The sequence below is a fragment of the Plecotus auritus genome, assembly GCF_963455305.1.
Source record: "Plecotus auritus genome assembly, chromosome: 6".
NCBI lineage: Eukaryota > Metazoa > Chordata > Mammalia > Chiroptera > Vespertilionidae > Plecotus > Plecotus auritus.
The window spans coordinates 83,966,897-83,990,334 of NC_137773.1; the positions used below are offsets into that span (position 1 = coordinate 83,966,897).

General features: G+C 43.6%; 2 protein-coding genes across 3 annotated transcripts in view; one reads left to right on the forward strand and one right to left on the reverse strand.

Moving 5' to 3' along the window:
* Nucleotides 1-9,925: 9,925 nt before the first annotated feature.
* LOC308252275 (zinc finger protein 77-like) lies at nucleotides 9,926-15,464 on the forward strand. Its single transcript, XM_080676640.1, has 4 exons — nucleotides 9,926-10,037; nucleotides 12,366-12,492; nucleotides 13,362-13,542; nucleotides 13,938-15,464. Exons 1-4 carry the CDS (start codon nucleotides 10,035-10,037, stop codon nucleotides 15,043-15,045), a joined length of 1,419 nt encoding a protein of 472 aa, XP_080532766.1. The 5' UTR covers nucleotides 9,926-10,034; the 3' UTR covers nucleotides 15,046-15,464.
* The window catches only part of LOC308252274 (zinc finger protein 77-like), a 35,232-nt gene continuing 22,203 nt past the window's right edge, over nucleotides 10,410-23,438 (reverse strand). Inside the window, exon 6 of one of the 2 annotated variants that reach the window (XM_080676638.1) lies at nucleotides 10,410-10,480. In XM_080676638.1, coding sequence (XP_080532764.1) covers nucleotides 10,425-10,480 — 56 coding nt within the window. In that variant the 3' untranslated portion in view covers nucleotides 10,410-10,424. Of the gene's footprint in view, nucleotides 10,481-21,551; nucleotides 21,645-23,438 lie in introns of those variants that run through there. The other variant, XM_080676639.1, reaches the window with a different exon arrangement.

Here is a 23,438-nt window from a genome sequence, read left to right on the forward strand (position 1 = left end):
GCACAAAGAATCTGGAAGTGTTATATGCATGAGACAAAAACAGCCTCTGTATATTGGCCCTGTGTGGTTCATTCTTTACCACAAAGCATTGGTTCAAAAGCCCACTGGCGCTAAACTCAAAATTTCACACATCTAGTTGTTTTCGACATAGCCCAAATGAGCAGATTTTAGCTATTTGAAGCATGCTTGCTTTTCATACCCATAGAACTGTGCCCAACAGCTGCTAACCATAAATAAGATAATCCCTGTAGCCATAAAAGAACCAGGCTGCTGCTGCCCTTTGGAGCTCTCTGATCCAAAGACTTCCCTCTGGGCTGCAGAGGGACATCACCTAAACATGTAAGCCCCTCTCTGATTCCCTTCTCCCCAGAGAGTTTCCTTTCACCCCTCCCCTTTTGGGCAGCGTGGTCCCCTTGCCTTTGTCTCTGGACAGTCTCATGCTATGGGGGACTTCCCCCCACATGCCAACCTGTCAAAGTATTGCCTGAAAAGCTCAGGTGTGCTACTGCCTCCTGTGCTCTTATCTTTTTCCTGGATCAGCCTGAAAGTCTCAAAAAGGAGGTGATTTGCCCCAGCTGGTGTGACTCAGTGGTTGAGCTTCGACCTATGAACCAGGAGGTTACAGTTCAATTCCCAGGCCAGCACATGCATTTGCTTGGGTTGCGGGCTCAATCCCCAGTGTGGGGCATGCAGGAGGCAGCCGATCCGTGACCTCTCTCATCATTGATGTTTCTCTCTCTCCCTCTTCCTTCCTCTCTGAAATCAATAAAAAATACATTTTGTTAAAAGGAGGTGATTTATTCTTTTGTGATGTAGCTGGCTTTGATGATCATTACCTGGAGCATTTATAACTTGTGAAGAGTTACATGGAAAAGAGGGCATGTATTTCTAGAATGTGGTGCAAATCACTGAACTAGGTGGCTTACATTTACTCTCTCACAGTTTTGGAGGCTAGATGCCTGAAATCAATGTGTCAGCAGGGCCACGCTCCCTCTGGGACTCTAGGTAGAATCCTTCCGTGCCACTTCCTGGCCTCTGGTGGGGGCCCTCAAGCCTTGGCATTGCTTGGCTTGGCTTGCATCACTCCAGTCTCCGCCTCTGTCATCACATGGCCTTCTCCCTCTGTATCTGCCTTCACATGAAATGATCCTCTCCTTATAAGGACTTAATTCCTGTTGGATTAGAACCCACTTTAATGGCTTCATCTTAACTTGATTACCTCTGCAAAGATCCTAATTCCAAAAAAGATCACATTTTTTATTGGGATGTTTTCATTATTGTTTCCTTCATGTATTCCTGACACAGTGTTTTATCAGATATATGATTCGAGAATAGTTCTTTGGGTTCCATGGCTTGTCTTTTTCATAGTCTTAAATGGTGTCTTTGGGAAAGCAGTTTTTAATTTAGATGGAACAGTCTTAGAAAAAGTTATGGCAAATGTTTTATGCCTTCAGAATATAGAGGATTTTCTTATATAAGAAAAAAATAGTAACCTACCAAGGAAGAAATTGATAAATTTAACTCTTAAAACTAAGAGCAATATACTGAATGAAGAATAAAGGGACAACAGATAAACCACAGTCTGGGAGAAAATATTTACAGTATCTACAATTGAAAAATATCCATATCCAGACTATGTGGTATGGAGAAATGAGACAGAACCAATAAACATACAAATGAAATAAAAGGAGTGATAAGTATTTCATAGGAGATGAAAGACATATAAGAAATGCTAAATAGCTTTGGTACTTAGTAAAAAGCATAATAAGGCAATTCCATTTCACACATACTAGAAAAGGCAAAAATTACTAAGTTCAGCAATTCCAATGTCAATCATGTAGAATAAATAAACTTATGCAGGAATGGTGGGAAGATGAATTCACACACTCATTTGGCATTTCCTGTAAATTTGAAATTATCCATAGTCTACAACTTAGTAATTTTCCTACAATGTACAGAGAATTTGTTACTCATGGGCACTGGAAACTGAAACAGGATGGATAGCAGCAGTGTTTTTCACAAGAGCAAAAAACAAAAAAACACCCCAAAACGTGAAACATCTCCCAAACCATGATCACTGGAATGCATGAGTAAACTGTGTGACCCACAACCTCAGACACCAGCATGTGTGAAACACACTGAGGAAAATAAACCAGTGATGTCCATGTTGAGGTAATTTACATCCTTTCATAAAAAAAATCTCAAAAGGGGCAAAATTAAAACACTACTTGGTGACAAATAATAGATGGTAAAGCTATAAAGAATGGCCCTAAAACTCTCAACAGTGTTCACGTGGGAGTAGGATGGAAATGAAGTCAGAGTGGACACACTGGGGAGTCTAATATGTACCCAAAGTCTGTTGATGGTTCGTGCCCCGTCTACAGAGTTTATATAAGAGGCCCGATGCACGAAGATTCATGCAAGAATGGGCCTTCCTTCCCCTGGCTGCCAGCACCGCCTTCACTCTGGCCCAAGCTGCCTTTTTGTTCTGGCCCGGAGCCGTTTTTCTGCCTTCCCACGCTGCCCAGAGGCCCGGAGTGGCTGGGGCAGTGCGGAGTGCCTGCATCGTCACCATGATGACGACACAAGTGTCCTGCCCCGCCCCGGCCACTCATCGCCTGTGTATGCAAATTAACCCACCATCTTTGTTGTGTTAATTTGCATACTCACTCCTGATTGGCTGGTGGGCATCGCAAAGGTACAGTCAATTTGCATCTTACTCTTTTATTAGTGTAGATTAATATAAAATGTTCAATTCTTTGTATATATAATATCTCACTACAGAAATTTAAATAATTATGTGATTTACACTTTAAAAAATGTACACTTAAAAATATTTATTTTACCATATTATCTGACTACCTACCCAGTTTTTATTTCAGTTTGGAAGTGATGCTCAAGTCTTTTATACTGGATCTATTTACATTTACCATTATCTTAATTTGAGCAGGATTTGAGCAGCAAAAGATTGGGGATGAATCCAGTATCTACTAAGATGGAACTAGTTACATAAAAGTATCATCATTTACATCTTTATAAAAATTAAGGACGCCACTTATTGATATAAGAGCTGCAGGACTTATTTCTAACGGAACAAAGTGTATATTGATGTGTAAATGATGTTGCCTTGGTATGTCAAAGAGAAAAACATGGAATTGAAATCGCTTTTTTGCATAAAGGAACATGGGCCATAGGTACAAGACACTGACATGACTGGAACTTAGGGGATCGTGGAGCAAATGGACATGAATGCTAGATAATATGCTAGAGCAAGTTTTAATGTAGACTTGTAAATCTGAAGCTAATTTTTTTAAAACTTGGCATTCATTTTTTAAAAACAACAAGAACGTGTTAGCTGTATTTTTTTTTTTTTTTTTTTTTTTTTTTTTTTTTGTTAGCTGTATTTTTAATACTTTATAAACTAGCTCTGGCAGGGTCGTTCAGCTGGTTAGAATGCCATCTGGATACACCAAGGTTTCAGATTTGATCCCAGTGAGGGCATATACAAGAAACACCAATGAATGCATAAATAAGTGAAACAACAAATTAATGTCTCTCTTTTAAAAATCAATAAACATTAATTTTAAAAAGTTTAATTGATTTTAGAGGGAGAGAGAGAGAAATGAGGGGAAGAAACATGGATGTGAGAGAGAAACATGGAACGTGGATCCATTGCCTCCCACATGCACCCCAACTGCGGATCGAACCCACACCCGGATATGTGCCCTGACCGGAATGGAACCTGCCACCTTTTGGTGTATGGGAGGACACTCTAACCCAGTGGTCGGCAAACTCATTAGTCAACAGAGCCAAATATCAACAGTACAACAATTGAAATTTCTTTTGAGAGCCAAATTTTTTAAACTTAAACTTCTTCTAAGGCCACTTCTTCAAAATAGACTTGCCCAGGCCATGGTATTTTGTGGAAGAGCCACACTCAAGGGGCCAAAGAGCTGCATGTGGCTCATGAGCCGCGGTTTGACAACCACTGCTCTAACCAATTGAGCCACACTGGCCAGGAGTGGGGGAGAGCTTTCAGTTATTCTTCATCACTGCAACGGCACATGAGAAACCACAGTCAAGACAAACCCATGAGTAAGGAACGTGGGAAAGCCTTCTCTTGTCATGTCTCCCTTTGAATACATGCAAGTGTGCACACTGAGGAGAAACCCTAGTATACAAGCAGTAAAGGAAAGTGTCTGTTCTCCCCCGCACCTTTGAGAACATGTGAGAATACACACTGCAGAGAAAAATCTTATGAATGGAAGGAATGTGCCAAAATCTTCAGTGTCTCAGTTTGTACGTGAAAACTCAGCAAAAAAGTAATCTTATAACTGGTATAAATAAGGTCTTGCTTTTGTAAGTGCCTCATCATTAATCGGGATCCTAGTCCATTTCTAGTTCAGATTCTTTTTTAAAATATATTTTACTGATTTTTACAGAGAGGAAGGGAGAGATATAGTTAGAAACATCGATGAGAGAGAAACATTGATCAGCTGCCTCCTGCACAACCCCTACTGGGAAATGATCCTGCAACCAAGGTACATGCCCTTGACCAGAATCGAACCCAGGACCCTTTAGTCCACAGGCTGATGCTCTATCCACTGGGCCAAACCAGTTAGGGCTCTAGTTCATATTCTTGATTGAATATTTAATGACTGTGCTTCAATATCCCCTCTCTTCCGTGCTAATGTTTTGTTTAAATAATTGTATAGTCATATAAAACTAGTCTCATTTTTATTGATCTTGACGACCTCTCATCCTGTTATCCCCTTCATCTCCCATCTGCTAATTACATGATATCTGTAGGCATCTTGGGTTTCTATTGGTAGATTTGTTTCTTTCATCCACCCTGATGTTACAGAAGACTGGAGAAAAACCAAGCAATGTGTAGAGAAAGGGGAATTACATTTTATTATAATTATGCACAGGCCCAGAGAAAAATGGGTCTTTCAAATTCTGAGCCCCCAACATGGAGGAAGCCCTTCCTATTTATACTTTTTCCAGTTCTTTGTCTTCCAAATTTGGAATGAGACTTCCGGACCTTTTGAGAAAGAAGGCCTGTGTGCTGAGAAGGGGCCATGAGACCATATCTCAAGACCTGGCCTGGTGCCAGCACTGACAACTCTGTCTGGGGCATAGTTTATGGCCTCTCTGGAATGGGAGTAGTCTTATTTTCCTTATTTTAAAGCAAGCAAGCATTTATAGAAGCTAAAATAGCAGGGTTAAAATTTCAAACAGCAGTTTTTTTTTTATCTAAGATGGATGCTTCACTGATATATTTAATGTTGATAAATGCAGCAAATTCAGTTCCCAGGTTGCATTGCCGAGAGGCTGCACTGAACCTGCATTTCTTCATTCTGGGTATTTCCAGGACTGAAAAAAGCATTGTGACTACATTTGGCACTTAGTGGAAGTTTTTCCTACAGCTGACTGCTATCTAAATGATAAACCCAGTATGTTTCATTACATTCAATTTATACATGTGATTATCCAGTGTTTCATTTTTTAAATGTAATTCAAACAATCTCTGTTTTTGGTTAAATGTTGTTTTCTACATTGCTTCTGAAAAACATGTAGGTTTCTCTATCAGTTGTATCCTTGCAAGTATTATTATGTTTCCTTAAAAGGATATATTCAAATATCCCATTCTGAAGGATTAACTGTTCATATAATTGTGTCAATATTCTGTATATGTTCTAGTGTGGTAGTACTAAAGACATACACCTTTTGGCACTTTTTCTTTTTGGTGTATTTTTCTTTAATGTCTATGCAGCTACCATTTTCTTTCTCTAAAATGACTTAATTATCCTAACATAAAAACCTAAATATTGCTTATATCAATGGTCACCAGGCAAAGAACAAGAGGACTCATGCTTCTGCAGCTCCACAGAGTGGAAGGGAAACTGGACATGTGTCTTCCTCAGTTGTCTGGGACAATTAGGACAAAGGTTTTCTAGGCCAGGTGAGCACCTTAGTTGTGGTGGGAATGAGTTAGGAGATGGACTTTCAGTTTATAGGTGTAAGTGCTTTGAGGAAACTCTCCTAATTTCTGAAATGCTGCTTCTAGGTGTTTTCAAATACCTCTTAGATAATTAATTGAAAATCAAAAATAGAATGGAAATATCTTCCTGTCTTACATCTTGTTGCTAGTAGTTTTGCTGAATATTGACAAGATGATTCTTCCTATATTGTATAGTAATTGATTAATAATGTTACTGCTGCCCTTGCTGGGTGGCTCAGTTGTTTGGAGCATTGCCTGCTACACAAAAGGTTGCGGGCTCAATTCCAGGTCAGGGCACATACCTAGGTTGTGGGTTTGATCCCTGGTTAGGGCACATAGGGGAGGCAACCAATTAAATGTTTCTCACATCTATGTTTCTCTCTCTCTCTCTCTCTCTCTCTCTCTCTCTCTCTCTCTCCCTCCTCCTCCTCCTCACTATCTTCCTCTATCCTTTCTTCTCTCTAAAAACATATCCTTGGGCCGAAGCCGGTTTGGCTCAGTGGATAGAGCGTCGGCCTGCGGACTAAGGGGTCCCGGGTTCGATTCCGGTCAGGGGCATGTACCTTGGTTGCGGGCACATCCCCAGTGGGGGGTGTGCAGGAGGTGGCTGATCGATGTTTCTCTCTCATCGATGTTTCTGGCTCTCTATCCCTCTCCCTTCCTCTCTGTAAAATATCAATAAAGTATATAAAAATAAATAAAAATAAATAAAAACATATCCTCGGGTGAGGGTTAAAAAATTAAATAATGCTACTGTCCACTTATGGTCCCTATATTTCCACTGGATAAAGAATGGACCGATCTTTTCTCTTCACTCCATTCATTTATGTTTCTTTGTTCTGCCCCCAAGTGGCAAAGCTCAGTTTTTGTCTGTGTCAGATGTCCTCCAGTCTACTTCTCTGTCCTTGTGCATCCTGGGAGTAAGGTGACTGGTCCCTGAAGGACTTGAGAGGAAATGGTCGGTAAAGATCCCTGTAGAGCCAGCCTTTCCAGAGTGGAAGCTTGTACCTAAGCAATTCCACCCTTTGTCAGAATGGGCCTTGCTGTCTAGTGTCATCGACTCACCAATGAATATAATTATTCACAGGGACACCAACACACTAATACTTCGTATAGTTTCACTGAACTTTCACAGCATGGAAGGTGTGTATCACAGCCATATACAGTGGGATTCCACCATGAGCAGAAAAGAGTCCATCCTTGACCTTTTCATGGGATTCTTGCTTTTTCATATCAGAACCATGAAGTCCCCTCTTTTGACCATTTTCTACACACAGTTAATTTTTGTGCACACACACAGGATGTTTTCTTCTGCAGTTGAGGTGTTCTGCCTGCAGTGCTCTTCGGAATCTGAAGTTTTGGAGGGCTGAGGGTCTGGAGATTATGAATAGGCATGTGTCCCTGTGCAAGTAGGAGACGGATATGCATGTGTCCTGTGTTCTTTTAGGGTATGGCCAGTCCTGCAGGCACAGGAAGGCTCAGGAAACAGTCGATGACACTGAGGTCCTAGAGAGACATGCACTATATGCACAATAGGGGAGATGCTGGGGGAATGTCAAAGGAGCAGGTGTGAACAAGCTGATTGCGAGTGGAGGGCAAGGACCCATGGCAAGTGCCTGCAGTGCTTGTACGTGTGGAGAGTAATCATTTGTTTTGAGCCTAAAGTATAAAGCACATAAGGGATGCTCAGAAGTTAGCATCAGACAGTGAGTGTGGATTCTAAGAAAGGCTTGATTTGAAAAGTGGTCCATGTTGGATTCTTTTTATTTTGAGGAATTACCAATATTTATAATCAACAGTTAACTCATCCAAGGAGACAATAAATTATGTACGTTATGGAGTTTGGTGAGGAGGAATATTTATAAACAGGGTGTGGCAAAAAGAGCTTTACAGTTGTGAGTATGCAAAACACAGTTTCTTATATTATTTACTAGAGGCCCCATGCACAAAATCCGTGCAAGAGTAGGCCTTCCTTCCCTGGCTGCCGGCACCGGCTTCCCTCTGGCATCTGGGACCCGGGCTTCCCTCGCAGCCCCAGCTTCATCTGGAAGGTTGTCCGGAAGGATGTCTGGTCTAATTAGCATATTACGCTTTTATTGTTATAGAAAATTGTATTTTCCATACAAACTGTAAACCTACTTTTGCCCAACATTGTCTCTTAACTTAGTTACCATATATAAAATATTAAAATGGTGCTTAATACACAGTAAGAAATATTTCAGTGTTTACATAGTAATGAGAACAGCAACGCAGCCTCAGACAACTGGAAGCTGGCCTGGCCCGCACTGCTGGGCTGTGATTTTTTTCACATCAAAACAACTTTTCCCACCACCACCAGATGCAATTCCCTGAGTGATACAAAGGGAAAGCATGCTATCATCATGTCTTTAAAAAGATGAAATATGGAACAGAATCAAATCACAACGATAACTAAAAATGCACCAATTCTTGCTAATGTGAGTGGTGTCTCTTTTCCAATCACTGTTAGGTACACTTCACTCTGCTTTTAGACAAGAACAGTTAAGGTATTCAATCATAAAATTGCTCACATCCCACAGCATCTACTCCAGTATAAAATGACACTCTTTTTAACACTCAAGTTCTTTAACACAAGTTTAAATGCTGGACATATATCCAAATCTGTCCAAAAGCCCTATGTCCTAATATGTTCTTACTGACACACCCTACATCTCCAATGCTCTAAAAGCCAATACCCCACAGTTTCTTTTTTTTTTTAATACTCACCTGAGGATATGTTTTTATTGATTTTAGTTTGTAAGCCCACCATGCAGGCCTCCCCTGAGCTTGTCATGTTTAGTATGTGGCCCCTTTTCGTGCACACCATTTATATAAAAAATTCAAAGAGACAAAATATTTTAGTGGTAGCCAGGGGGTAGGGTTATTTATCATGGCTATTATGGCCTTAAAAATTTGTAATGGAGATATACTAATTCACATACCCTAACATTCACAGTTTTAAGCGTAAAACTCAGTGGTGTTTGTACATCACAAACTGGAGAAATATCACTATATAATCTATATAAGGAAATACTGCCTTTTACATTTCAAAATTCTCTGTGGGCTGACAGAACCTGATCGGACATAAATTTCTTTGCAGCAAAATGTACATAAGAATTCTAACATGTCACACCAGTGTCTGTGCTGAGAGGAGTCCTGCGCATAGACCGGGGTCGCCGGGTCGCCCTTTACACTGGGCAAAGGACGGTCACCACCTACCTTAAGCCCCAACTGAGGGGTACAGATGCAGAGTGGGGGCCTCCCAGTGTCAAAAGTCATGCATCAAAACCTGTAATGGACTCTGTTGCACTTGTTGACGTCACTAGTGTGTTTTTGTTCTTTAAAAGCACAGAACTAAGGTGAACTTGCCCCTGGACGGATCTCTGATCTCGAAGGTCAGCAGGACAGTCTGCCCAGTCCTGCCCAGTCTCGACTCCGTGCAGGGGATGCTCCATGGAAAACTGAGTCAGGACGCCCCGCTCCAGGAGGAGCGCTCAGTCGCGGCCACCGGCCCTGTGGGCGGACGCAGGGTTCATCCTGCCGGGAGCGCGTTCCGCTGAGAACTAAAGTTCAGGGCGGGCAGGTCCGGATCAGCAGAAGAAGACAGGCAGGGAAGGGCTGAGGCCCAGAACTGGCAGTTCCGCCCGGCTCAGTCACGTGACCCCAGCCTCCGCCTATGATTCGGGTTCAGAATGTAGCGGTCCTATCAGGGAATATAGAGGCGGGGGCGGGGCCTCGGAATTGCCCACTCCAGGGACAGTAGAAAGGCATGGCCCCCTTTCCATTCCGCGAGCCAGGAGTTCCGTCCAATCAGGCAGCGGGAACCCGAAACATGGTCCAATCAGGGCACGGGGCAGGTCCTCTCGCTGGCCTCGTGTGACTTCCCTCAGTGTGACGCAACACTTGCCGGTAACCGCTCCTCCGGGCTCCACGGGTTGGACGTGCCTGTTGCTCTCGCCTGCCCAGCCTGCGGAGCCGCTGGTGGACTCTCTGGACTGTTCTGAGCCCCGAGATGGTGAGCGCATTGGTCTTGTCCCCAGTTCCGGGAGGGCCTGGTTCATACGACCCGATGCGAATGGAAGCGGCGTGGGCCGGGTCTCCCCAAGTCCCCGGGAGGTCCTCGCCCTCGGCTGCAGTGGGTCCCGGCGTCCAATCCCGTCCCCCGGTGAGAGTCCCAGTGTCCCTACCCGAGTCTGGCTGTGGGACGGACGGAGGGCGAACGATCACCAGCGCCGCGTGTCGGGCTGGGGGCTGGAGGTGGAGGGGAGCCTGTTGCAGCAGGGTCAAGTCTGAGATCTCTGGTGTGCCCGAGTCTCCAATCAGACAGAAAAGGGCTTTTCTTTCCTGTGGAAGGAGGGTGAGCAGGAAGGGCCTCTTTCTGGTCAACTGTCTTGTCTGCATGTCAGTGCTTGTTCACATAGGGAGGGAGGCAGTGTCTGGGCCTGTGAGAACAGAAGCCTGGATAAAAGATAGGAAAATTTGAACACTGGGTCAAGCCCGTGGAAAATTTAAAATCCAAGCTTTGTAACCAGAGACTTTCACTCAAAAGAATTATCCCAAGGGGTGGGGGAGAAGGGATTGTGCACTCGGGCATGGGCTGTGCAAATAGGGAGAATGCTCCGACCATGCCATCCAGAAGCTTTCTAAGTTTTGCTTTTAAATAGGAGTAAACAACACACACACACACACACACACACACACACACACACACGCACACCTTTCCTCCCTGTGTATTTTCTCCACATGTTTGCCAGCACTTAAATCATCTAACTTAATTTTTGTCCATGTAATGTGTGATCCAGAATCTCCTTATGGTGACATAGGGTTTTACTGGTCATCACTGAGGCATATCATGTGGTGTCCCATCTTCTGTGAATCAGTTTTCAGTCTTGTAGTCGCCTTTAATTCATTTCCATGTTTATTGATGTCTGATGTTTTCTTAGATCCTTTGGGCAGGAATCCACTTTTCATGTGCAGGTGGAGTACATATTTTTTTCAAGAGTGGTTTATCTTTTCATTCTCTTTATTCTGTGTTGGTGAATGAATTTTTAATGTTACTAGAATTGAATTGTTTCCTTTCACCCTTTTGTATTCCTGAATTCTGTTGTTTTTGAAGAAAAATTGCCGTTAATTTAAGAATATATTTTCAGCTTGTCAAAACTATTTTTCAGCAGCTTTGAGATATCATTTAAATACCATAAAGTATACCTGTTTAACATAACAGTATTTCATTCATTTACAGAATTGCACCACCACCCCCATAGTCTTCTTTGAAACATTTTTGTCATGCCATAAAGAAACCTGTGTCTATTGGCAGTCACTCCGCATCCAGTCTTCCCCCTGCCCCTCATGCTTCATCTATTTTCTGTCTCTATAGTTTGGCTTCTGTACCACACTATCTGTGGTCTTCGTGAAGCCTGGTAAAAATGTACTTACGGGTCATTGATTTTGTGCCATGAATCACAACTTTATTTCTCTTATTATCACATATATTGCATTGCATGAATATTTCCACATTTTGCTTATCCGAATCACTTAATGTTGTTTCCACTTTCTGGCTATTATGAATCAACCTGGGCATGTGCCCTGACCTGGAATCAAACCAGTGACCTCTTGGTTCCTGTGTCAATGCCCAACCACCGAGCCACACTGGCTGGGTTCAGTGACTCTTCTTTGAATGACCATTTTCCTTGAATTCAGGCACTGCATTGTTGATCTGAGAGGCTCCGCTGGCCTGTCAGATCCTTTAGGAACTTGGCTCATCTCTTACCCGACAGGTATCCCAGGCCCTGAGCCCTGGCCTATGTCAGTGCCCACAGTGTCCACCTCCTCCTGGAAGGGGTCTTGTCTCTACCTCTGTTGGATATAAAAGGACTAGATCAGGCTCCTTGGCGCTGTTGACTTCCAAGGCAAGAATTGTTAAGATCAAGCAGCTCTGGGAATCTCGAGTGCTCATGACTTGCTGACATGCTGGTTTCGGGTCTTGGAGGCCACAAGGAAGTCACCTTTGAGCAAGCCCAGTATTCATTTCCACTTATCTGAATGATAATTTTATTTTTCAGTCTTCAGCTTACCGTAGAATCTGTTCTACATTAAAATCCTTCTTTTTAATTATGTGTGTATAAATTCCTATTAGTTGTTGTCACACTTGGCTTCAATGTTCCAAGCATTTACCATCACTGAGTGTACTGCATTTGGTTTGCTTACTGATTGTCATTTCCCATGAGAATGTGAGCTCAGGAGTCCTAGGAATGGAGTTCTGTTCCCTGTCAGCCTCCCCCATCCTCCTGCACATGCTGGTGAAGAGATGCCTTGTTGAAATAGAGCACATGGGATGTTTCAGAACTCAGTGGTCTTTGCGGATGTGGCTGTGAACTTCACCCGGGAAGAGTGGGCTTTGCTGGATGGTGCTCAGAGGGAGCTCTACAGAGAAGTGATGCTGGAGACCTGCAGGAACCTGGCCTCAGTGGGTAAGGATCATCCCTTCCCTTAGGGAAGAGATATTTTGTACAATATCCATGCCTTATTGGGGCCAAAGAATAGGTTGAAAAGGAGGATAGACACAGTTCAAGCCTTCGTGGACCGTACCTAGAGTCAAATGGCTTTCCCATGAGAAAGTTTCATGTATGAAATGGATGTTTTATTTCTCTTAAATAAAAGTCTGAGGTTCTTGCCTGTTCAGTTTAGCTCATGTCAGTGCTTATTTAGTCAATAAAAGTATTTTTTTGTAAAAAAATGAAGTTTGGAGGTCATGGTTGGATTCCTGGTCATGGCACATGCCCAGGTTGTGAGTTCAATCCCTAGTCCGGGGTGTGTAGGAGGCAGCTGATCAATGATTCTCATAGATGTTTCTATCTCTATCCCTCTCCGCCTCTCTCTCAAATCAATAAAAACATATTTTAAAAAACATGTGGCTCCGTCTGTTGAAGCATCATGCTGTACACCAAAAGGTTGCAGGTTTGATCCATAGTTGGGATGCATATGGGAGGGCAACTGATCAATGTTTCTCATATCAGTGTTTCTCTCTCTCTCTTCCCCTCTCTCTAAAATCAATGAGCATGTCTTTTAGTGAGGATTTTTAAAAGTTAAATTTATACTATACTGTAGTCTATTGAGTGTGTGATGACATTATGTCAAAAAAATCCACAAAACCTACATGCTTCAGTTAAAAATACTTTATTGCTACCAAATGCTAACCATTATCCCAGACTTCAACAAGTCATAATCTTTGCTGACGGAGGTTCTTGCCTTCAATTTGTAGAAAAGGCAGTATCTGCATAGCACAATCAAGCACAGTGCAATAAAACATGATATGCCCATGTACTATTCATTGTTGCAGCTTGTTGCACTCAAGTCAAAACCAGTGAATCAAGCCCTGGGCAGGAAAACCTGGAGACTGAAATATCCAGTGAAGACAATAGAGTAAGATTGACAAGAAATGATCCCTGGTCTGTTTTTGGAGAAAAGTGGACATTTCGTAATATCATAGATGAGCACCAAACCCAGAAGAGGTATTTGGGGTGAGTACCATTCCCACAGGAGAAGGGGGATCTAGGCAGAGTGTTAGACTAAATTGAAATTAAAGAAAAAGTATAAACCTAGCTAGACAATTTGTACTTAAAGAATGATCGCCAGGCAGTATTTTCATAAACGTGATGTAGATATCGAGTGTCTAAGCAGAATTCAGTTGGAAACAATGATAGGGAAATGCCAGATGTAAGACACACTAAAAATTATTGCTCTGAGCTTAGCCAGAGCACTAAGCTTATGCCACAGTGTAGACAGCATAGAAAACATACCCATTTGTTGAAGATTGTAAATATATACTCACCGTAACCATTAACAACCATCTATAAATTATGAGTAGAGAAATCCCTTATTATATCCCTAATTATATGCTTTTTCTTTTGAACAGAAGTCAGGTGCTGGAGACTCCCTGTGAGAGTAATGAAGGAAGTCAAGGTGGAGACACCGGGAACCAGATCACAGATCTTCCTGTGCATGAGAGACATCCGACTGGAGTTAAGCACTGTGGGTGTGCTAAGCGTGAGAATGCCTGCACGGATTGTTCTCTCCTTAAGAATCTACAGAGATCTCCCATTAGACACAAACCTCATCCATGTGAGGAATGTGGACAAGCCTGCAGGTGTGTGTCATGTCTGAGCACTCAGGTGGAAACAGACCTGGTGGAGAAACCCCATCGATGTCAGGATACGGGGACAGCATCTGAGAGAGATGTACAGAGTCTGAGTAGTGAAAATTCTACCGAGTGTAAGAAATGTGGAAAAGCTTTCACTTGCTACTCATCCTTTCAGGGACATATGAGAGGTCCGTGTGGACAGAAGATCCACATGTGTGAAGTGTGTGGGAAAGCCTTTGTGTTTGGGTGCCACCTCAGACGACATGTAAGAACTCACACTGGAGAGAAGCCCTACGAATGTAAGGAATGTGGGAAAGCCTTCAGCTGTAACTCCTACCTACGAGAACATGTGAGAATGCACACTGGGGAGAAACCCTATGAATGTCAGCACTGTGGGAAAGCATTTCGATTTTACTCCTACCTTCGAGAACACGTGAGGATGCACACTGGAGAGAGACCTTATGAATGTCAGCAGTGTGGCAAAGCCTTCCGGCACCTACCATCCCTGCGATCACACGAGAGGACGCACACTGGGGAGAAACCGTATGAGTGTAAGGAATGTGGGAGGGGCTTCCGTTGTCCCAAATACTTTAGAAAACATGTGAAAATGCACAGTGAAAGGAAATGCTATGAATGTACAGAATGTGGGAAAGCCTTCCATTATTCCTCATCCCTTCGAGAGCACATGAGAACACACAGTGAAGAGAGGCCCTATGACTGTAAGGTGTGTGGGAAAGCGTTCAGGTGTCCCTCAGCCCTGCAAAGACACATGCGAATACACACCGGGGAGAAACCCTATGAATGTCCAAAATGTGGTGAGGCCTTCAAGCATTACGCATCCTTGCGAAGACATGGGAGGACACACACTGGACCGAAGCTCTGAATACAGGGACTGTATTTATTTTTCCTTAAAACCTCATAACTGAGGAAACACTGGAGAGTGGGAAGTAGGTGGGAGATGTTTAGATCTTTACTTACCTTGTGCATGAAAACTCAGGGCAGTACAGAAATCTTTTGTTACAAATACGGTTTTCCTTGTAAGTGCCTCACCCTGAAGAGGGATTCTTGTGTGTTAATTTCTAGTTTGTGTTACTGATGTGAACACTTAAGATACAATTACCCCCCTCTGTCCCCTTCATCTGTACTGCATGCATTTTTCTACATTTGAGTTTAATTAATTGTACAGTTATATGAAACTTGTCGCACTTCTTTTGACTCAGGGGTGATAGGTGTTTTCTTGTTTTGTCCTTTTTAGTGCAACTTGATATTTTTTTAATAAAAGTTTTTTTTATACTTTCCATTATATTCCTAGTATGAGATCATGAGACGAGTCTTACATTGTTGAAATTTCTTCTCTGGTTTACTGCTGCAGATACTGGAATTCTCTGACTCGGTATCTATGCTCGCCCTCAGTCTTTATTACTGAAAGATGTATCTTCCACATGTGTTGCTAGTGGCTGCCACACGTGTTCTACACAGAAATTACAAGTGTAGGAAGAAGACAGTCTCATCTGATTATGTTCATAATTTGACCTCTGCTTATCATGCTTAATCTTGGTTGGAAACTGGACACAATGCATTTCGTTAAGAAGAGAGACCTTGTGCCACGAAGATAAAGATGGTGTCCGATGGTTCCACTGAATTGTGTGATCCTCTGGGTGAGGTGGGAAACCAAATCACCTTGTCCTCTGGGCTAGCGGTCACAGGAAGGGGAAGATGCATGAGGTTTGGAGGCAGAAGTGAAGAAGCCATGACTCTCAGATCTGTACCATCAGGAGACATGCCTGGGAACCCAGTGGGCCCGAGGTACAGCACATTCGTCTGACTTGCTCTGCCCACCTGGAAGAGCCCCACCCAAACACATACATGTTTGGCCTTAGTTCCCTCATAGGCAGAAGATTCCACAGACCGTTCCCAGGCTCCCACGTCATGGACCCTCTTAGGTGTCCATCAGGCCACTTCAGCTACAGGCCCTACTGGTTGATCATTCATATGTATTAGATCACAGGACAGTATTAAGTCCACCGGACAAGGTGGTGTTACTGTTCATTGGATCAGCTGATCCAATATTCCTTTTTTCTTTTTCTAACGGTCCTGCTGCTTGGGGGTTATATGATGGAACCTCCATTCAATGTCATGTTCTTTTACTAGTTTTGAAGTATGACCCCTGTCACTGTCTATTCAACAAGGGAATTTATACATAGTATTCAGCTTTTCCAACCCCCTGATGGTGGCGTTCTGGTTTGTGTGGCTACAGAGGAAAGTGTGGGTTGGGCCAGACACAATGTGCACACAAACCCAGGCATATTTAGAACCCTCACTCGCAGGACGGGGCCTGACATGTCCATTTGTCCATCCTTCACCAGTTGGGAGCTCTGGTTCTGGACAGCTGTTCTTTTGGCAGTTGTCTAGGGTGTTGTTAGGACACACAGGAAATGTGTTGCTGTGTTAGGTCACTGTCGTTCAAAGGCAGTTGGCATCCATGGCGATACGCCATCCCACCTGGGCACCTCGGTGGCCACCCTTTCCATGCACCTAATCTGTTGTATCTAGTGAAGGGTCGACTGCAGGGCTCATAGCCGGGCCAGAGCATCTGCTTCCAAAGGTCAGGGGGTGTCAGTGCCTCATGAGTCTGGATGTGGGAGAGTGAGGACTACCTCAGGCTCTTGCAGGTGAACCCAACTGTGTCCCCACACATCCTGACCCCACAAGTCACGCTCATGATCGTCCACCCCTCGGCTTCCCATTGTCCAAACCACTGGATTGATTCCTTTAAAGCTGCCCAGTTGTCAGTGCAAAGGGTGAGTCTCCAGAACTCTTGATGAGTCACCGCCCAGACAGCTCTGCCTTCTGCCCAGTGAGCTGCGGATCATTCCTTTGTGAGAGGCTCCACCTGCAGGAGGACTGTGGACACTGCCAGAGGCTGTTCCTTTGTGGGCGCGTCAGGTTTCCATCCGTTGCCTCCAGAGCTGGGACCCATCTGAGGGGTACTGTCTCCTGTGGTCTCTGCCACAGTGCCCGGCCCATATCATCCAGAGTCCCAGACAAGTGGGATGGTAGCCCTGCTTGCAAAATGCCTAGAGCTGTAATCAGCTTTGCCAGTATTCCTTTTCTTCGCAGCGGTGGCTTGTAGGCTGATCTCTTGTCCCATGTGTGCTCTTTCTTTACCAGGTGGCATAAGGGACAGAGGCACGGTGCCAGGTGGGGAATAAAGTCTTCCCAGGCCTGGCCAGTGTGGCCCAGTTGGTTGGGAATTGTCCTGTGCACCAAAAGGTTGCTGGTTTGGTTCCTGGTCAAGGGCACATGCCTGGGTTGTGGGCTCTCTCCGCTGCAGCTGACTGATGTTTCTCTCTCTCTCTAAAAATCCATAAAGTGCCAAATCTCTAAAGGCTGGCACCCCTTTCGCATTTCCAGGGGCTGGATAGGCTTGCACCCCATCAAACACAGCCTCTGGGGCAGCACACATCTCACCCGACCAAGGACACCCAAACCTCAGGGCGGTGCCTGGGTCTTGAATTTTCTGTGTTCACAGCCCTTCTCCTTCCCAGATGGTCCAGCAAAGCCTGTAGCACCCTGCAACAGAGGCCTGTCTCCCATGTTAACGTGACTTCTTCCATGTTACAGGCTGTGTATTGATGCGGGCAAGATCAGGATAGGCCTGGGGCTACCACCTGGGCCATATTGTGGGGCTGTGCAGGGAGCCTTGGGGAAGCTCTTGGAAGATGGATCATTGTCCCTCCCACGTGAAGGCAAATTGGCCTTAATTATTAGAAGCCTGTACTTGTCAAAGTCTTTATGAATCTCCCTGAAGAGGAAGCACTGTTGCAGGAACAATTCTTGTCTAAATATCAAAGTAAAACAAACAAACAAAAAATATCAGAGTAAAACTAATTTTAAAAGACTTAGAACTGGCCAAGATCTGATGACAGGGCATTATAACGCAATTGACAATGAAATTTTGTTATTTCTGTAACATGCATTTCTAAATGTCGACTAATAACATACCAGAACATAACAGATTTTTTTTTAAATAAATCTTTATTCAGATTATTACAATTATTTCTCCTTTTTCCCCCCATAGCTCCCCTCCACCCCTTTCCCACCCCACCTTCTGCCCTTACCTCCCCCTCACTGTCCTCATCCAAAGGTGTATGATTTTTGTCCATTCTCTTCATGAACCCCCCATACCCCTTTCCCCCTGAGAATTATCAGTCCACTCCCTTTCTATGCCCCTGATTCTATTATATTCACCAGATTATTCTGCTCCTCAGGTTTTTAATTCACTTGATTTTTAGGTTCGCTTGTTGATAGATATGTATTTGTTGTTCATAATTTTTCTCTTTACTTTTTTCTTCTTCCTCTTCTTTAAGAATACCTTTCAGCATTTCATATAATACTGGTTTGGTGGTGATGAACTCCTTCAGCTTTTTCTTATCTGTGAAGCTCTTTATCTGCCCTTCAATTCTGAATGATAGCTTTGCTGGGTAGAGTAATCTTGGTTGTAGGTTCTTGCTATTCATCACATTGAAAATTTCTTGCCACTCCCGTCTGGCCTGCATAGTTTCTGTTGAGAAGTCAGCTGACAGTCGTATGGGTGCTCCCTTGTAGGTAATTAACTGTTTTTCTCTTGCTGCTTTTAATATTCTCTCTTTGTCTTTTGCTCTTGGCATTTTAATTATGATGTGTCTTGGTGTGGTCCTCTTTGGATTCCTTTTGTTTGGGGTTCTGTGCACTTCCTGGACTTGTAAGTCTATTTCTTTCACCAGGTGGGGGAAGTTTTCGGTCATTATTTCTTCAAATAGGTTTTCAGTATCTTGCTCTCTCTCTTCTTCTGGCACCCCCATAATTCTGATGTTGGTACACTTGAAGTTGTCCCAGAGTCTTCTTACATTATCTTCAACTTTTTGGATTTTTTTTTTTGCTTTTTGCTTTTTCGGTTGAGTGTTTTTTGCTTCTTTGTATTTCACTTCTTTGACTTGATTCTTGTGTTCCTCTATTCTGTTTCTGGGTCTCTGTATAATATTTTTTATTTCAGTCAGTGTATGTTTAATTTCTAGTTGGTCCTTTTTCATATCTTCGAGGGTCTCGTTATATTTATCGGCCTTTTCTAGGATATTCTTAAATAGTCTTATAACGGTGGTTTTGAATTCTATATCCAGTTGTTTGTTTTCCTCCATTTCTTTCGTTTGTGATCTGATTCTTTGACCCCACATTTTTACTGATTCCCTGAGTTGGTAAGGTAGATATTTGTGCTAGGTTTATGGCCCAGTGGGTCTGCTTCCCCAGTTAACCTGAGGTGGACACTCTTGGTGCACCCCTTTGTGGACTGTGTGTACAGCCTTGTTGTAATTAAGTCTTTATTGTTGTTGGCATCACTGGGAAGAATTGACCTCCGGGTCAGTTGGCTGTAAGGATCAGCTGTGTCTATGCTGGGAGAAGCCCGGTGCTGGAGACAGCCCTATAGGATTAGACTTGCCAAACTGCAATAGCCTCTGTGCTCAGCTTGGATGGGGTGGAGCCTCAGTCTTGGCTTCCTGTCAGCCCCGCCCCTGCGCGCACGTGCGCTTTCAGTCCTCCGCCTTCCCCGGCTCACGAGTCTCCGCCGGAGAGTCCAGACTCCCCCCACAAGAGCGTGGGTCCCCAGGGGCTCGCCTGGAACTGGGGTTCAGTGCAGTCAGAACTGGGGTTCAGTGCGGTCGGAGGCTTCCTTCCCCCTTCCGCCAGAGAAAGTCAGCCAGGCTCTCAGCCGCCCTTCCTCTCTGCGCGCACAAAGCCCCTTTGCCGTACCTCCAATTCTCTGTGAGCTTTTCTCCTTCCTTCTAGTTGTAGAATTTTCACTCAGCCTGCTTTCCTGTGGTTCTGGATGGTGTCCGTTCTGTCTTTTAGTTGTAGTTTTGAAATTGTTGTGCTAGGCAGCAGTTTAGGTGTTTACCTATGCCGCCATCTTGGTTTCTCCCAGAACATAACAGATTTTTTAAAAATATATCTTATTGATTTTTTACAGAGAGGAAGGGAGAGGGATAGAGAGTTAGAAACATCGATGAGAGAGAAACATCGATCAGCTGCCTCCTGCACACCTCCCACTGGGGATGTGCCCGCAACCAAGGTACATGCCCTTGACCGGAATCGGACCTTTCAGTCCGCAGGCCGACGCTCTATCCACTGAGCCAAACCAGCCAGGGCAACATAACAGATTTTTAGAAATTTCATACAATATACCCTAAAGAGACTAGCATTTTTATGTAAAAAAAAACAAACCCTAATTTTAATAGATAATAATAGCACAATAAAAGACACCATATTCCGAAGAAACTCTAAAAGTTATGAGATTAAAGCTCTAGCTGGTTTGGCTCAGTGGCTAGAGCATCGGCCAGCGGACCAAAGGGTCCGGGTTCGATTCTGGTCAATGGCATGTACCTCAATTGCAGGCTCCTCCCTGGTCCGGGCCCTGGTCAGGGCTCATGCAGGAAGCAACCAATCAATGTGTCTCTCTCACATCGATGTTTCTGTTTCTCCCCCTCCCACTCTCTAAAAATCAATGGAAAAATATCCTCAAGTGAGGATTAACAAAAATAATAATAATAAAATAAAAATTATGAGATTAAGAATGGGGGAAGTTCAGCCCTGGCCAGTGTGGTTCAGTGGCTAGAGTGTTGGCCCAGTCACAGAAGGGTAGTGGGTTCAATTCCCAGTCAAGGGCATGTACCTGGGTTTGCAGAGTCAATCCCTGGCCCCATTGGTGCATGTGGGAGGCAACCAATCGATGTGTCTCTCTGACATTGATGTTTTTCTCTCCCTCCCCATCTGCCTCCCTCCTTCCCATTCTCTCTAAACACAAATAGAAAAAATATCCTCTGATGGGGATTAACAAAAAATAAAAAAGAATAGGGGAAATTCAGGTGTTCTACAGTATCCATTTCCTTGAAACTGCAAGAGACAAGGATTCCAACCCACAGGTTAACATTTACATACTTATGAGTGGCTACATTGATGACTTAAAAATAATAACCGCCAATTCTCAGTCAGGGCACATGGCCAGGTTTCAGCTTGGTCCCAGGTGTGGGGTGTGCAGGAGGCTGCTGATTGATGGTTCTCTCTCATCATTGATGTTTCTCTCTCTCTCTCCCTTCCTCTCTGAAATCAATAAAAATATATGTACTTTAAAATAACAATCAGGAATTAGATATGGAGAGGGGTGGGAAAGAACAGCTTTGAACAGTTTTGTGGGGGAAAGAACTCTGTCAATGCAGAAAAAATTTACTGACTATCAAATTAAAGAATAAAAGAAGTTCCCATAGCAAACACTAGAGGGATAAAAATAATCAGTAATTGAGGATTTGATGCTCTCAAATGAAGAAGCTTTTCTGATAATACTTATATAAGCTGGTAGCTTGAGATTTGCTCATTGGGTCTATAAGGAAGATTTACAAATGCCTCAGCAAACCCCAAAAGATGATCAGGTTGGTGTCTCCGAATAAATTTCTAGGAGGTAAAAAAACAAACAACAAAAAAACACGTTAGATACAGATGTTTTATGCATGCTCAGGGCCAGCTTAAAAATACTCCAGTGATGTCTTAACAAAGAAAAAAAAAAACCTGTCATAATCCACCTCTTGCCATTCAACTTGTCAGATGGTGAAAATCAAAACAGAATGTTTCATCAGTTTTAATTTCTAAATGTTATTGTCGCAGTGGGAAAATGAAATAAACAGTAAAATAAATTGTACAAAGGCAAAGTAGAATGTTTTACTAAAATATAAGATTTACAAAAGTTTCCAGACAAGTTATACAAAATGGTCACAAGCTTTTTCTTTTTTTTTTTTCTTTTTTTTTTTTTTTAAATATATTTTATTGATTTTTTACAGAGAGGGAGAGGGATAGAGAGTTAGAAACATCGATGAGAGAGAAACATCGATCAGCTGCCTCCTGCACACCCCCCACTGGGGATGTGCCCGCACCCAAGGTACATGCCCTTGACCGGAATCGAACCCGGGACCCTTCAGTCCGCAGGCCGACGCTCTATCCACTGAGCCAGACCGGTTTCGGCGACACAAGCTTTTTCTTGAAGGGAGGATTCTACATTTGACAGCAAAGTCACAGTGCTATTAGTGAGGGCATCGATGTTTGTTTAATGTTCCCATTTTGGTTCAAACAATCAAGCTTGTCCATCCACAGCATCTAAATGAAGTTAGACTTGGCCAGGGAGCATAGTCTGAAGAACTGATTAGCTGCTTTTAATCAATGCAATTAGATCGCCATAAAAGGGGGTAAAGGAGCCCATAGAATTAAAACTGCCTCCCCTGTGCTGCACTGGCACCGCCACCGCCAAGGGTGAACCTAAGTGGGGGTGGCTGAAAGGCTTAGAAAAGACAGACAAGAAAATGAAAGCTGGGTCGCGGTGGGACGCTGCTTCTCTGGTGGAGAGAGAGCCCCACGCGTGTCTTTATTTTATAACCAGATGCCAGAGGCAAAGTAAGGGCGTGGTCAAGATGTTTACAACATTCTGGTGGGTTTCAGTCCTACTCAACTACATGCACCTGATTAAGCTTTGTTTACCTGCAGCCTATCTCACTTAGGCACGTGGGGCCACGTGTTCCGACCATAGGTTCAAGCTTACAACTATAGCTGTTGGCTATAATTGTGCTGGGAGGGCTCTGCCCTCCAAGCTGGGACTTGCACATGGCCATAAGAGGACTGTGCCCTCTCATCAGTCCAAGGCTTGAACCTGTCCAAACACTGTAGCCACGCCCCACACTCCCCCATCAAAAAATAATAAAGGAAAACACACCCCTGCAACTAATCCTAACGACTACCTTCATTCACAGTGCTGTTTACCTAAACCATGATGAAGCGGAAAGAATAAAAGCAGAGGGAAAGAGATCAACCAAAGGACTTGTATGCACGCATATAAGCCTAACCAATGGACACAGACAACAGGGGGGTGAGGCCATGAGTGGGGGAGTCGGGGGGGGGGTGGGGAGGCAATGGGGCAATGACATATGTAATACCTTAATCAATAAAGAAAACAAAAGAATAAAAGCAGAGAGGGGCCAGGCTTTTAAATGTTTTGCAACAATCCAGATGATACCTCTACCCTCTGCTCACGCGTCGCAACAGTGAATCAGGACAAGACACAGAGTTGCTAATGCGCGTTTATTTATTTTTAATCGAGTTTATTGGGGTGACATTGGTTAATAAAATCACAAAGGTTCTAATGTGCATTTAATCACCAAAGGACTGAAGATGTGTGGGCTTTTATTCTGTAATGTCTCTAAG

What these genes read in the sequence shown, in the direction of transcription:
- LOC308252275 (XM_080676640.1), top strand. An exon ending in CAGGAACCTGGCCTCAGTGG is followed by an intron (nt 12,493 to 13,361) that starts GTAAGGATCATC and finishes TCATTGTTGCAG; the next exon opens with CTTGTTGCACTCAAGTCAAA. An exon ending in ACCCAGAAGAGGTATTTGGG is followed by an intron (nt 13,543 to 13,937) that starts GTGAGTACCATT and finishes TCTTTTGAACAG; the next exon opens with AAGTCAGGTGCTGGAGACTC.